This window comes from Oncorhynchus kisutch, linkage group LG6 (assembly GCF_002021735.2).
Source record: "Oncorhynchus kisutch isolate 150728-3 linkage group LG6, Okis_V2, whole genome shotgun sequence".
Lineage (NCBI taxonomy): Eukaryota > Metazoa > Chordata > Actinopteri > Salmoniformes > Salmonidae > Oncorhynchus > Oncorhynchus kisutch.
In genome coordinates, this window is record NC_034179.2 from 7314695 (window position 1) to 7328420 (window position 13726).

The 13726-nt window shown below is 44.0% G+C and overlaps 1 protein-coding gene across 1 annotated transcript in view; it reads right to left on the bottom strand.

The window, feature by feature from the left end:
* Positions 1-3100: 3100 nt before the first annotated feature.
* The window catches only part of nars1 (asparaginyl-tRNA synthetase 1), a 22474-nt gene continuing 11848 nt past the window's right edge, over positions 3101-13726 (bottom strand). The window contains exons 10-15 of the mRNA XM_031826065.1: positions 12579-12778; positions 12079-12214; positions 11472-11585; positions 10948-11079; positions 7822-7953; positions 3101-3831 (exon numbers count right to left, since the gene is read on the bottom strand). Coding sequence (XP_031681925.1) covers positions 3700-3831; positions 7822-7953; positions 10948-11079; positions 11472-11585; positions 12079-12214; positions 12579-12778 — 846 coding nt within the window. The 3' untranslated portion in view covers positions 3101-3699. The remainder of the gene's footprint in view (positions 3832-7821; positions 7954-10947; positions 11080-11471; positions 11586-12078; positions 12215-12578; positions 12779-13726) is intronic.

Genomic DNA, 13726 nt, shown 5'->3' on the forward strand with positions numbered 1-13726 from the left:
AATAATACATTATCTGTTGCAATTCAAAGATGATAGTACAAAAAAAATACACAAATAATGTTTGTTTTTTTCTTCTTTGTATTATCTTTTACCAGATCTATTGTGTTATATTCTCCTACATTAGTTTCACATTTCCACAAACTCCCAAGTGTTTCCTTTCAAATGGTACCAATAACATGCATATCCTTGCTTCAGGGTCTGAGTTACAGGCAGTTAGATTTGGGGTTGTAATTTTAGGATATTTTTTTTTTAAAGGGTCGGATCCTTATTAAGCCCATGGGTTTTTGGTTTTAGTTGTCTTGCCTTCACCCACTCAACATGACATCTTATTGGCTGGTATGCGTAGCTTGCTTACGGGGGAGGATGTTTCAGTTAGAATCGTCCCAGTGAACAAGCACCAAACCAGCTGTAAATTGTTGGTTGCAAAGCACTGTACGTCAAAAGTGATTTTTATACTATTAAGTGATGATTTGAATGTACAATTTATATCAATTTGTTAGTAAATATTATTCGAACATCACAAATAAGACACATTTTGTGTTGTAGAGCATTCCAGCTAATGCTAGCTAGCAACTTACTGTTTCTGGTGAGGGGGGTGGTTTCGTATATTTTGTTCAGGGCAGAGTTTGATGATGAGCCGTGCATTGCATGACGTGCAATTTTGTGCTGTTTCTAACCGGTACATGAAATATTGTGTATTGTATTATTTTGGTAACTACGTTGAACCAAACCAGAGTACGGAGTTGTATGGTGCAGCGTGCGTGAGAGCAGAGCTTTTTTGTTTTGTAAATGCCAGAGTGAAAAGTTGGATAATGTGCCGTGCATTGCATTGCGTGCAATTGTATGCTGTTTATATCAGAATAAATCTCCATGACTGGTGCTACAAGTTGGAGTTCATGTCGATGATTCGAGTGAGAAGAAGAAGAAGAAAACATTGCATCCCGACTTTGACAGTCAGGCGCCCGTTAACACACAACGCCTCGTCACTGAAAATACTGTGGGCTGTAAAAACAAGCGTACAGTTATGTGTGTATTTCGCGTTTGTAAAATTATTTTGATATGAAAGCAGAGGGATTTATGTTTCTAGAAACGAACTGCAATTGAGAATATGTGGAGTATTTGGCTGTTCTGGCTTCCAGAGCCAATTCAACCTTTCAAAACATAACATGCTACTGGGACTGTAAGGAGTAACTTTAGGCTCGTTTAGTCCAATATTGGGCTAAGCCTAAAAACGGATAGGGTAAACACTTGTTTTAAATCATATTGAAAGCAGTACTTTAATAATTATTTCAAGATATTACACCGGCCAAACCCGGACGGCGCTGGGCCAATGACGGATAGGATAAACACTTGTTTTAAATCATATTGAAAGCAGTACTTTAATAATTATTTCAAGATATTACACCGGCCAAACCCGGACGGCGCTGGGCCAATGACGGATAGGATAAACACTTGTTTTAAATCATATTGAAAGCAGTACTTTAATAATTATTTCAAGATATTACACCGGCCAAACCCGGACGGCGCTGGGCCTAAAAACGGATAGGATAAACACTTGTTTTAAATCATATTGAAAGCAGTACTTTAATAATTATTTCAAGATATTACACCGGCCAAAACCCGGACGGCGCTGGGCCAATGACGGATAGGATAAACACTTGTTTTAAATCATATTGAAAGCAGTACTTTAATAATTATTTCAAGATATTACACCGGCCAAACCCGGACGGCGCTGGGCCAATGACGGATAGGATAAACACTTGTTTTAAATCATATTGAAAGCAGTACTTTAATAATTATTTCAAGATATTACACCGGCCAAACCCGGACGGCGCTGGGCCTAAAAACGGATAGGATAAACACTTGTTTTAAATCATATTGAAAGCAGTACTTTAATAATTATTTCAAGATATTACACCGGCCAAAACCCGGACGGCGCTGGGCTAATGACGGATAGGATAAACACTTGTTTTAAATCATATTGAAAGCAGTACTTTAATAATTATTTCAAGATATTACACCGGCCAAAACCCGGACGGCGCTGGGCCAATGACGGATAGGATAAACACTTGTTTTAAATCATATTGAAAGCAGTACTTTAATAATTATTTCAAGATATTACACCGGCCAAACCCGGACGGCGCTGGGCCAATGACGGATAGGATAAACACTTGTTTTAAATCATATTGAAAGCAGTACTTTAATAATTATTTCAAGATATTACACCGGCCAAACCCGGACGGCGCTGGGCCTAAAAACGGATAGGATAAACACTTGTTTTAAATCATATTGAAAGCAGTACTTTAATAATTATTTCAAGATATTACACCGGCCAAAACCCGGACAGCGCTGGGCCAATGACGGATAGGATAAACACTTGTTTTAAATCATATTGAAAGCAGTACTTTAATAATTATTTCAAGATATTACACCGGCCAAACCCGGACGGCGCTGGGCCAATGACGGATAGGATAAACACTTGTTTTAAATCATATTGAAAGCAGTACTTTAATAATTATTTCAAGATATTACACCGGCCAAACCCGGACGGCGCTGGGCCAATGACGGATAGGATAAACACTTGTTTTAAATCATATTGAAAGCAGTACTTTAATAATTATTTCAAGATATTACACCGGCCAAACCCGGACGGCGCTGGGCCAATGACGGATAGGATAAACACTTGTTTTAAATCATATTGAAAGCAGTACTTTAATAATTATTTCAAGATATTACACCGGCCAAAACCCGGACGGCGCTGGGCCAATGACGGATAGGATAAACACTTGTTTTAAATCATATTGAAAGCAGTACTTTAATAATTATTTCAAGATATTACACCGGCCAAAACCCGGACGGCGCTGGGCTAATGACGGTCTGGTGGTGATACAGCCTGGATTCAAACCAGGGTGTCTTTAGTGATACTGAGATGTAGTGCCTTAGACCGCTGCGCCACTCGGGAGCAAACATGACCTAAATGTTGATTGACTGACTTTGTCGCACATCCTCATCACTATAGTCATGGGCCTACTATATTATAGAGTATCAATTGGGACCCAGGAATGATGAACTCCCCACAGAAAAACATCCAAATGCATCATCTTAGTAGCACATACAGTAGACATTTATTGGCAGACATATTGGATTTGCTGGACAGCATGAATTGCAAGTTGTCAACAACAACAAAACAACACCATAACATTTCAAACCCTTAAAATTGGCAGATTTGTGTCTCGTATCCTGAAATAATCCTCATCCTAATTGATACATTTCTTAATTCCATTCTTTTACTTCTAGGTTGTGAATTAATATATACTATATATATATATTAATAGATACTACTGCGTTGTTATGAGGTTAGAAACACAAGGATTTCGATACACCCGTAATAACATCTACCTAAACATTTGTATGTGACAAAATAAAAATGTGATTTGATTAATTAAGTGATTAATTAAGTGATCTCGTCTTGGTTCTCAAGCGTTTTAAGTTGGTTTCCTGCAGTTTAATAGGATAATGGGGATTTAGTCCCAAATGGCACCCCAAGTAGTGCACAATTATTATTTTTTTTACCAGATTAATATGAACCCTGATCAAAAGAAGTGCACTATATATAAAAGTTGCCATTTGGGACGTACCCTTGGGTCTGTTGCAGTGCCATCTAGCTGCAGACAGAGGGGGCCAGGGTAGTTGTTTAGTTTAGGGTCGACAGCGCTGGATAAAGCGGGGGTAGAGACACACGTCTCTGATGTGGTGTCTGTTCAGCAGCCAGGTTAGGAACCTCTCCAGGCCGAGCCCGTAGCCACCGTGGGGACAGGTACCATACTTCCTCTGGAAGACACAACGTTAACGTTAGTAACGCATCACAGACTATTCTCAACAGTTTGTGTGTGAGGGGATGTGATTAGGGACAACAGGAAAAACGAGTGGATAGGTCCATTACAATGAGGGGATGTGATTAGGGACAACAGGAAAAACGAGTGGATAGGTCCATTACAATGAGGGGATGTGATTGGGGACAACAGGAAAAACGAGTGGATAGGTCCATTACAATGAGGGGATGTGATTAGGGACAACAGGAAAAACGAGTGGATAGGTCCATTACAATGAGGGGATGTGATCAGGGGCAACAGAAAAACTAGTGGATAGGTCCATTACAATGATTATATATATATGACATTATGAAACTGACAGCGTCGATGAGAGGCATTCTAAGCCGTGCCAAAATCAAATCACATTTTATTTGTCACATACACATGGTTAGCAGATGTTAATGCGAGTGTAGCGAAATGCTTGTGCTTCTAGTTCCGACAATGCAGTAATAACCAACAAGTAATCTAACTAACAATTCCAAAACTACTGTCTTATACACAGTGTAAGGGGATAAAGAATATGTACATAAGGATATATGAATGAGTGATGGTACAGAGCAGCATAGGCAAGATACAGTAGATGATATCGAGTACAGTATATACATATGAGATGAGTATGTAAACAAAGTGGCATAGTTAAAGTGGCTAGTGATACATGTATTACATAAGGATGCAGTCGATGATATAGAGTACAGTATATACGTATGCATATGAGATGAATAATGTAGGGTAAGTAGCATTATATAAGGTAGCATTGTTTAAAGTGGCTAGTGATATATTTACATAATTTCCCATCAATTCCCATTATTAAAGTGGCTGGAGTAGAGTCAGTGTCATTGACAGTGTGTTGGCAGTAGCCACTCAATGTTAGTGGTGGCTGTTTAACAGTCTGATGGCCTTGAGATAGAAGCTGTTTTTCAGTCTCTCGGTCCCAGCTTTGATGCACCTGTACTGACCTCGCCTTCTGGATGACAGCGGGGTGAACAGGCAGTGGCTCGGGTGGTTGATGTCCTTGATGATCTTTATGGCCTTCCTGTAGCATCGGGTGGTGTAGGTGTCCTGGAGGGCAGGTAGTTTGCCCCCGGTGATGCGTTGTGCAGACCTCACTACCCTCTGGAGAGCCTTACAGTTGAGGGCGGTGCAGTTGCCGTACCAGGCGGTGATACAGCCCGCCAGGATGCTCTCGATTGTGCATCTGTAGAAGTTTGTGAGTGCTTTTGGTGACAAGCCGAATTTCTTCAGCCTCCTGAGGTTGAAGAGGCGCTGCTGCGCCTTCTTCACGATGCTGTCTGTGTGGGTGGACCAATTCAGTTTGTCTGTGATGTGTATGCCGAGGAACTTAAAACTTGCTACCCTCTCCACTACTGTTCCATCGATGTGGCTGGGGGGGGGGTGTTCCCTCTGCTGTTTCCTGAAGTCCACAATCATCTCCTTAGTTTTGTTGACGTTGAGTGTGAGGTTATTTTCCTGACACCACACTCCGAGGGCCCTCACCTCCTCCCTGTAGGCCGTCTCGTCGTTGTTGGTAATCAAGCCTACCACTGTTGTGTCGTCCGCAAACTTGATGATTGAGTTGGAGGCGTGCGTGGCCATGCAGTCGTGGGTGAACAGGGAGTACAGGAGAGGGCTCAGAACGCACCCTTGTGGGGCCCCAGTGTTGAGGATCAGCGGGGAGGAGATGTTGTTGCCTACCCTCACCACCTGGGGGCGGCCCGTCAGGAAGTCCAGTACCCAGTTGCACAGGGCGGGGTCGAGACCCAGGGTTTCGAGCTTGATGACGAGCTTGGAGGGTACTATGGTGTTGAATGCCGAGCTGTAGTCGATGAACAGCATTCTCACATAGGTATTCCTCTTGTCCAGATGGGTTAGGGCAGTGTGCAGTGTGGTTGAGATTGCATCGTCTGTGGACCTATTTGGGCGGTAAGCAAATTGGAGTGGGTCTAGGGTGTCAGGTAGGGTGGAGGTGATATGGTCCTTGACTAGTCTCTCAAAGCACTTCATGATGACGGATGTGAGTGCTACGGGGCGGTAGTCGTTTAGCTCAGATTTGTGAAGCACGTCTCATATTGCATTATTTCCTAAGCGCAAACCAGATCAAATCAAATCAAATGTATTTATATAGCCCTTCGTACATCAGCTGATATCTCAAAGTGCTGTACAGAAACCCAGCCTAAAACCCCAAACAGCAAGCAATGCAGGTGTAGAAGCACGGTGGCTAGGAAAAACTCCCTAGAAAGGCCAAAACCTAGGAAGAAACCTAGAGAGGAACCAGGCTATGTGGGGTGGCCAGTCCTCTTCTGGCTGTGCCGGGTGGAGATTATAACAGAACATGGCCAAGATGTTCAAATGTTCATAAATGACCAGCATGGTCGAATAATAATAAGGCAGAACAGTTTGAAACTGGAGCAGCAGCACAGTCAGGTGCTGGGATGGCATATCCCTGCAGAATGCTGTGGTAGCCATGCCTGGTTAAGTGTGCCTTGAATTCTAAATAAATCACAGACAGTGTCACCAGCAAAGCACCCCCACACCATCACACCTCCTCCTCCATGCTTCACGGTGGGAACCACACGTGTGGAGATCATCCGTTCACCTTCTCTGCGTCTCACAAAGACACAATGGTTGGAACCAAAAATCTCAAATTTGGTCCAAAGGACAGATTTCCACCGGTCTAATGTCCATTGCTCGTGTTTCTTGGCACAAGCAAGTCTCTTATTATTATTTTTGTCCTTTAGTAGTGGTTTCTTTGCAGCAATTCGGCCATGAAGGACTGATTCACACAGTCTCCTCTGAACAGTTGATGTTGAGATGTCTGTTACTTGAACTGTGTGAAGCATTGATTTGGGCTGCAATCTGAGGCTGGTAACTCCAATGAACTTATCCTCTGCAGTAGAGGTAACTCTGGGTCTTCCTTTCCTGTGGCGGTCCTCATGAGAGCCAGTTTCATTATGGCGCTTGATGGTTTTTGCGACTGCACTTAAAGTTGTTAATTGAAATGCATTCCAGGTGACTACCTCATGAAACTGGTTGAGAGAATGCCAAGAGTGTGCAAAGCTGTCATCAAGGTAAAGGGTGGCTACGTTGAAGAACCTAAAATATATTTAGATTTTTTTATTCAACAATGTAGATTTTTTTTTTTTTTAAATAAAGAAAACCCTTGAATGAGGTGTGACTTGACTGTATATTTGGGGAGTTTCTCCCATTCTTCTCTGCAGAGCCTCTCAAGCTCTGTCAGGTTGGATGGGGAGCGTCGCTGCACAGCTATTTTCAGGTCTATCCAGAGATGTTCGATCGGGTTCACTTCCGGTCTCTTGCTGGGGCCACTTTAGGACATTCAGAGACTTGTCCCGAATCCACTCCTGCGTTGTCTTGGTTGTGTGCTTAGGGTCGTTGTCCTGTTGGAAGGTGAACCTTCACCCCAGTCTGAGGTCCAGAGCACTCTGTAGCAGTTTTTCATCAAGGATCTCTCTGACTAGTCTTCCAGTCCCTGCCGCTGAAAAACATCCCCGCAGCATGATGCTGCCACCTCCTCCATGCTTCACCGTAGGGATGTTATTGGCCAGGTGATGAGTGATGCCTGGTTTCCTCCAGATGTGACGCTTGGCATTCAGGCCAGGGAGTTCAATGTCTTTTTCATCACACCAGAGAATCATGTTTCTCTTGGTCAGAGTCCTTTAGGTGACTTTTGGCGAACTCTAAGGTTGCAATGTGCCTTTTACTGAGGAGTGGCTTCCGTCTGGCCATAAAAGCCTGATTGGTGGAGTGCTGCAGAGACGGATGTACTTCTGGAAGGCTCTGTCAGATTGACCATTGGGTTCTAGATGTACATACCTGGTCAGTTGTACCAGTAGTAAGGGGTAGATGTACCCACCTGGTCAGTGTACCAGTAGTAAGGGGTAGATGTACCCACCTGGTCAGTGTACCAGTAGTAAGGGATAGATGTACATACCTGGTCAGTGTACCAGTAGTAAGGGGTTGGGTCAATGCCCTCCCTCTTGTATCCCTCCAGCAGTTCCTCAGCATCCCAGATCCTCATAGACCCTCCAACTATCTCTCCAACGTTAGGCATCAGCACATCCACCTGAGGAGAACAGCAGTAGGGACAACAATAAGTTATTTCACTGGAGAGAGGAGCAGGGACAGACAATAACAGTTATTTCACTGGAGAGAGGAGCAGCTGAGACAATAACTGTTATTTCACTGGAGAGAGGAGCGGGGCCAATAACAGTTATTTCACTGGAGAGAGGAGCGGGGACAATAACAGTTATTTCACTGGAGAGAGGAGCAGGGACAATAACAGTTATTTCACTGGAGAGAGGAGCAGGGACAATAACAGTTATTTCACTGGAGAGAGGAGCAGGGACAATAACAGTTATTTCACTGGAGAGAGGAGCAGGGACAATAACAGTCATTTCACTGGAGAGAGGAGCAGGGACAATAACAGTTATTTCACTGGAGAGAGGAGCGGGGACAATAACAGTTATTTCACTGGAGAGAGGCGCAGCTGAGACAATAACAGTTATTTCACTGGAGAGAGGAGCAGCAGGGACAATAACAGTTATTTCACTGGAGAGAGGAGCAGGGACAATAACAGTTATTTCACTGGAGAGAGGAGCAGGGACAATAACAGTTATTTCACTGGAGAGAGGAGCAGGGACAATAACAGTTATTTCACTGGAGAGAGGAGCAGCTGAGACAATAACAGTTATTTCACTGGAGAGAGGAGCAGCTGAGACAATAACAGTTATTTCACTGGAGAGAGGAGCGGGGACAATAACAGTTATTTCACTGGAGAGAGGAGCGGGGACAATAACAGTTATTTCACTGGAGAGAGGAGCGGGGACAATAACAGTTATTTCACTGGAGAGAGGAGCAGCTGAGACAATAACAGTTATTTCACTGGAGAGAGGAGCAGCAGGGACAATAACAGTTATTTCACTGGAGAGAGGAGCGGGGACAATAACAGTTATTTCACTGGAGAGAGGCGCAGCTGAGACAAAAACAGTTATTTCACTGGAGAGAGGAGCAGCTGAGACAATAACAGTTATTTCACTGGAGAGAGGAGCAGCAGGGACAATAACAGTTATTTCACTGGAGAGAGGAGCAGGGACAATAACAGTTATTTCACTGGAGAGAGGAGCAGGGACAATAACAGTTATTTCACTGGAGAGAGGAGCAGGGACAATAACAGTTATTTCACTGGAGAGAGGAGCAGGGACAATAACAGTTATTTCACTGGAGAGAGGAGCAGGGACAATAACAGTTATTTCACTGGAGAGGATCATATTAATCCTATAATACAGAGGTATTCAGGTGTAGTTTTTTTAGGGCCCATATTCAAAACGTCTTTCAGAGACGCAGTGCTGATGTCTGTCCATATAATCTTATTCATTACAAGAATATACAGTAATAGCATAGTATAACGTTACTGTAGGACAAACACCTGCTCATTTTTTGGGGGGATTTTAGGATAATGTGGAATGACTAGATTTTCCTCATTTGATTGAAACTAAAAACATAGCTATAACCCTGTAGAGTCTAAAAAAAGAAGTTCTGAAGTGTCTGTCCTACAGTGGGGCAAAAAAAAGTATTTAGTCAGCCACCAATTGTGCAAGTTCTCCCACTTAAAAAATATGAGGGAGGCCTGTAATTTTCATCATAGGTACTGTTCTATCCTGCCGGTACATCGTATAACCAGCCAGCAGTATGTTGATAGTGTCGTCGTTCAGCCACGTCTCCGTGAAGCATAAGATATTACAGTTTTGAATGTCTCGTTGGTAGTTTAATCTTCCACGTGGGTCTTCTGTCAAAGATTGCACGTTTGCTAGCACAATGGATGGAAGTGGGCGTTTATTTGACCGCTTACGATTTCTCGGAAGGCAGTCCGCCCTCCGGACCCTTTTTTCTTCGCCTCCTCTTCACGCTAAATCACGGGATCTGGGCCTGTTTCCCCGAGAAAGCAGTATATCGTTGGCGTCGGGCTCGTCAGACTCGTTAAAAGGGAAAAAAAGGATTCTGCCAGTCCGTGGTGAGTAATCGCAGTCCTGATGTCCAGAGCTCGAGTCTCAAAAGCAAAAGGGTCTGAATACTTACGTAAATAAAGGTATTTCCCCAGGACCTAGCTTGGGGTGCCCAGGACCTAGCTTGGGGTGCCCAGGACCTAGCTTGGGGTGCCCAGGACCTAGCTTGGGGTGCCCAGGACCTAGCTTGGGGTGCCCAGGACCTAGCTTGGGGTGCCCAGGACCTAGCTTGGGGTGCCCAGGACCTAGCTTGGGGTGCCCAGGACCTAGCTTGGGGTGCCCAGGACCTAGCTTGGGGTGCCCAGGACCTAGCTTGGGGTGCCCAGGACCTAGCTTGGGGTGCCCAGGACCTAGCTTGGGGTGCCCAGGACCTAGCTTGGGGTGCCCAGGACCTAGCTTGGGGTGCCCAGGACCTAGCTTGGGGTGCCCAGGACCTAGCTTGGGGTGCCCAGGACCTAGCTTGGGGTGCCCAGGACCTAGCTTGGGGTGCCCAGGACCTAGCTTGGGGTGCCCAGGACCTAGCTTGGGGTGCCCAGGACCTAGCTTGGGGTGCCCAGGACCTAGCTTGGGGTGCCCAGGACCTAGCTTGGGGGACTCATCTCCAGGGCCGCAGACATTAACTCAAATAAGATCTAAATGCCCTCCGTGAAATTGACTGAGATCAAATAGTTGGTCTGCAGATGGACGTGTCACCTGTAAAACTGAAAGGAGGGTGACTACAAAAAACGTGTGAAGTAGAGGTAGAAGGAAACCCAGAATGTGATTCAGATCAGCTCTGGTGGAGAGGGATCCAGGGGAGACGGGGCGGTTATCTATGGATCTAAAATGGAAGGGAGGGGAGACGAGGCGGTTATCTATGGTTACCTATGGATCTAAAATGCAAAACTGATTCTAGATCAGAACTCTGAAACATTTTTGAATACAGGCCCTGGGAAAAAAGGGTGATGGTTTGGGTGAGGTAAGCTCTGATGCACGGTAGATGAAGATGCTGTTTGTTTTCCAGGTCTGGGTCATGGTTTTCGGTGACGTAAGCTCTCTGCCGGTCAGGGACTCACCGACTCAGTGAGGCGTCGGTCCTCAGGACAGCGCTGCATGTAGAAGGACTTGATCTCAGCCGGGAAGCGGCACAGCAGGATGGTCTCACCGATGGCATCAGTCATCAGCCTCTCTGGGGCCTCTGGGATGTCCTGAAACCAAGGAGGGAGAGTGGTTTTATAACGTCACAATAACGTCACAATAATAACAGGAGCTGGACGAAGAGAAGGTCCACTGAACAATACATTGATGAGTGGGTGAACAGTTAGCGGACATTTTGCGTATCTGTGCCAGTTTCCTCAACACAGATTAAACCTAGTGCTAGACAAAGAACCATATTAAAAGTAGCAGTAATCCAGGACTAGACACAATCTGTGCCCAGGAAACCAGCACTAAATGTCCTAAAAAAACACAACCACGGGTTCATGCTAGCCAAAGATTAATTCTGGAGTGAGATAGTGATTAGATGGAGTGATTATAATTGACTGTGGTTCATGCCGACCTTAAACCATTTGTCAAATGTAATTTATTCAGTCAAATGTACCTCTCCGAACTCATAGTATGTCCCATCATCTTTTTTGATGTCATGCTCCTTCAGCCAGATGATGGCCTCAGAGTAGTTGATCCTCTTGAAGGGCCTCTTGGGGGGCTTGAAGTCCTGGGGTCGACAAAAGAGGTAAAAGACAGACCATATAAAATCGGGTTCAGATTTTCACCACCGTACTAATAAGGATTTGAGGGAGGCGTTTTGAATGAGGTCAAAAGGGAAGTTTGAATCTCAAATAGAAAAAAAAACATTTTTATGAGATGAAATCTTTAAGAATACATCTACCTCAGTGATAAAGACCACGGGGGGAGGGGTGGGGAGGATAGGAGAGGAGAGGAGAGAGACAGAGAGAGAGAGAGAGAGAGAGACCGAGAGACAGACAGAGAGAGAGAGACATAGAGAGAGACAGAGAGACATAGAGAGAGAGAGAGAGAGAGAGAGACAGAGAGAGAGACAGAGAGACATAGAGAGAGACAGAGAGACATAGAGAGACATAGAGAGACATAGAGAGAGAGAGAGAGAGAGAGACAGAGAGAGAGACAGAGAGAGAGAGAGAGTGAATGAGAATAGCTGCAAAGAGCTCCTTATAAAACATCAGACGTACAGGGTTGACTTGGTAGAGTAGAGAAGCAGCAGGAGACTTCAGGACTCTGTCCACCACATCACACACCAGATCCTCCAGTCTGCTCAGTAGGTCCTCATAGGTCATGAAGGGGCACTCTGCCTCTATGTGAGTGTACCTACAGAGGGAGGGAGGAACATAGTACGACCCTATGGTAAACAAACAGAACTCAAGGATTTCCTGAGAATATACTGTAGACTAAAAGTTATTTATCATCAGAATACCTCAAATAAATGTAAAAAAAATACTGTAGATAAAATAATATATATTATTATTATTATTATATATTATTTTTAAATAATATATATAATATATGAAATAATATTGTGCAAAGCATTTTTTTTAAATGCATCGAAAAGCTAAAAAAGTGAATGTTTCTTATTGTTTCTTATTTCTTATACGTTAAGGTATTCCCTCCATTCTATAGTGCACATTGGGTGCCTTAATGAATAGCTCCCATCCTTTCCAGTACTACTACTCACTCAGACAGGTGCCTACGGGTGCGGGACTGCTCTGCGCGGTAGGACTGAGCGATACAGAAGGTGTCTCCCAGAGCAGGGATGCAGGTCTCCAGGTAGAGCTGAGAGGACTGGGTCAGGAACGCCTCCTCCCCAAAGTAGTTCAGGTTGAACAGGGTGGAACCTCCCTCCACCTGGGTCTGCACCAGGGTGGGTGGGGTGATCTGTGGGAAAACAAACATAAAAAAAACATAGCTTTAGAATGGCTTTACAAAGAGATCATTCTATACATACACACTACCATTTAAGTTTGGGGAAGAAATGTCCTTTTAAAAAAAAAAATCTTTTAAAGGAAAGCAATTTTTTTGGTCCATTAAAATAACATCAAAATGATCTGAAATGCAGTGTAGAGATTATTAATGTTGTAAATGACTATTGTAGCTGGAAACTGATGATTTTTAAAAATGAAATATCTACACAGGCTCATTATCAGCAACCATCACTCCTGTGTTCCAATGGCCAGAAACAAATACTTTTCTTCTGGAAGGCCAGCATCCCAGAGTCTCCTCTTCACTGTTGATGTTGAGACTGGACAGAGGAACTCTGCCTAGAAGGCCAGCATCCCAGAGTCTCCTCTTCACTGTTGACGTTGAGACTGGTGTTTTGTGGGTACTATTTAATGAAGCTGCCAGTTGAGCACTTGAGGCGTCTGTTTCTCAAACTAGACACTCTAATGTACTTGTCCTCTTGCTCAGTTGTGCACCGGGGCCTCCCACTCCTCTTTCTATTCTGGTTAGAGGCAGTTTGCTCTGTTCTGTGAAGGGAGTGGTACACAGCGTTGTACGAGATCTTCAGTTTCTTGGCAATTTCTCACAGAATAGCCTGAAGAGTTTCAGAAAATGTCTTTGTTTCTGGCCATTTTGAGCCTGTAATTGAACCCACAAATGCTGATGCTCCAGATACTCAACTAGTCTAAAGAAGGCCAGTTTTATTGCTTCTTTAATCAGAACAACAGTTTTCAGCTGTGCTAACATAATTGCAAAAGGGTTTTCTAATGATCAATTATCCTTTTAAAATGATAAACTTGGATTAGCTAACACAACGTGTCATTGGAACACAGGAGTAATGGTTGCTGATAATGGGCCTCTGTACGCCTATGTAGATATTCCATA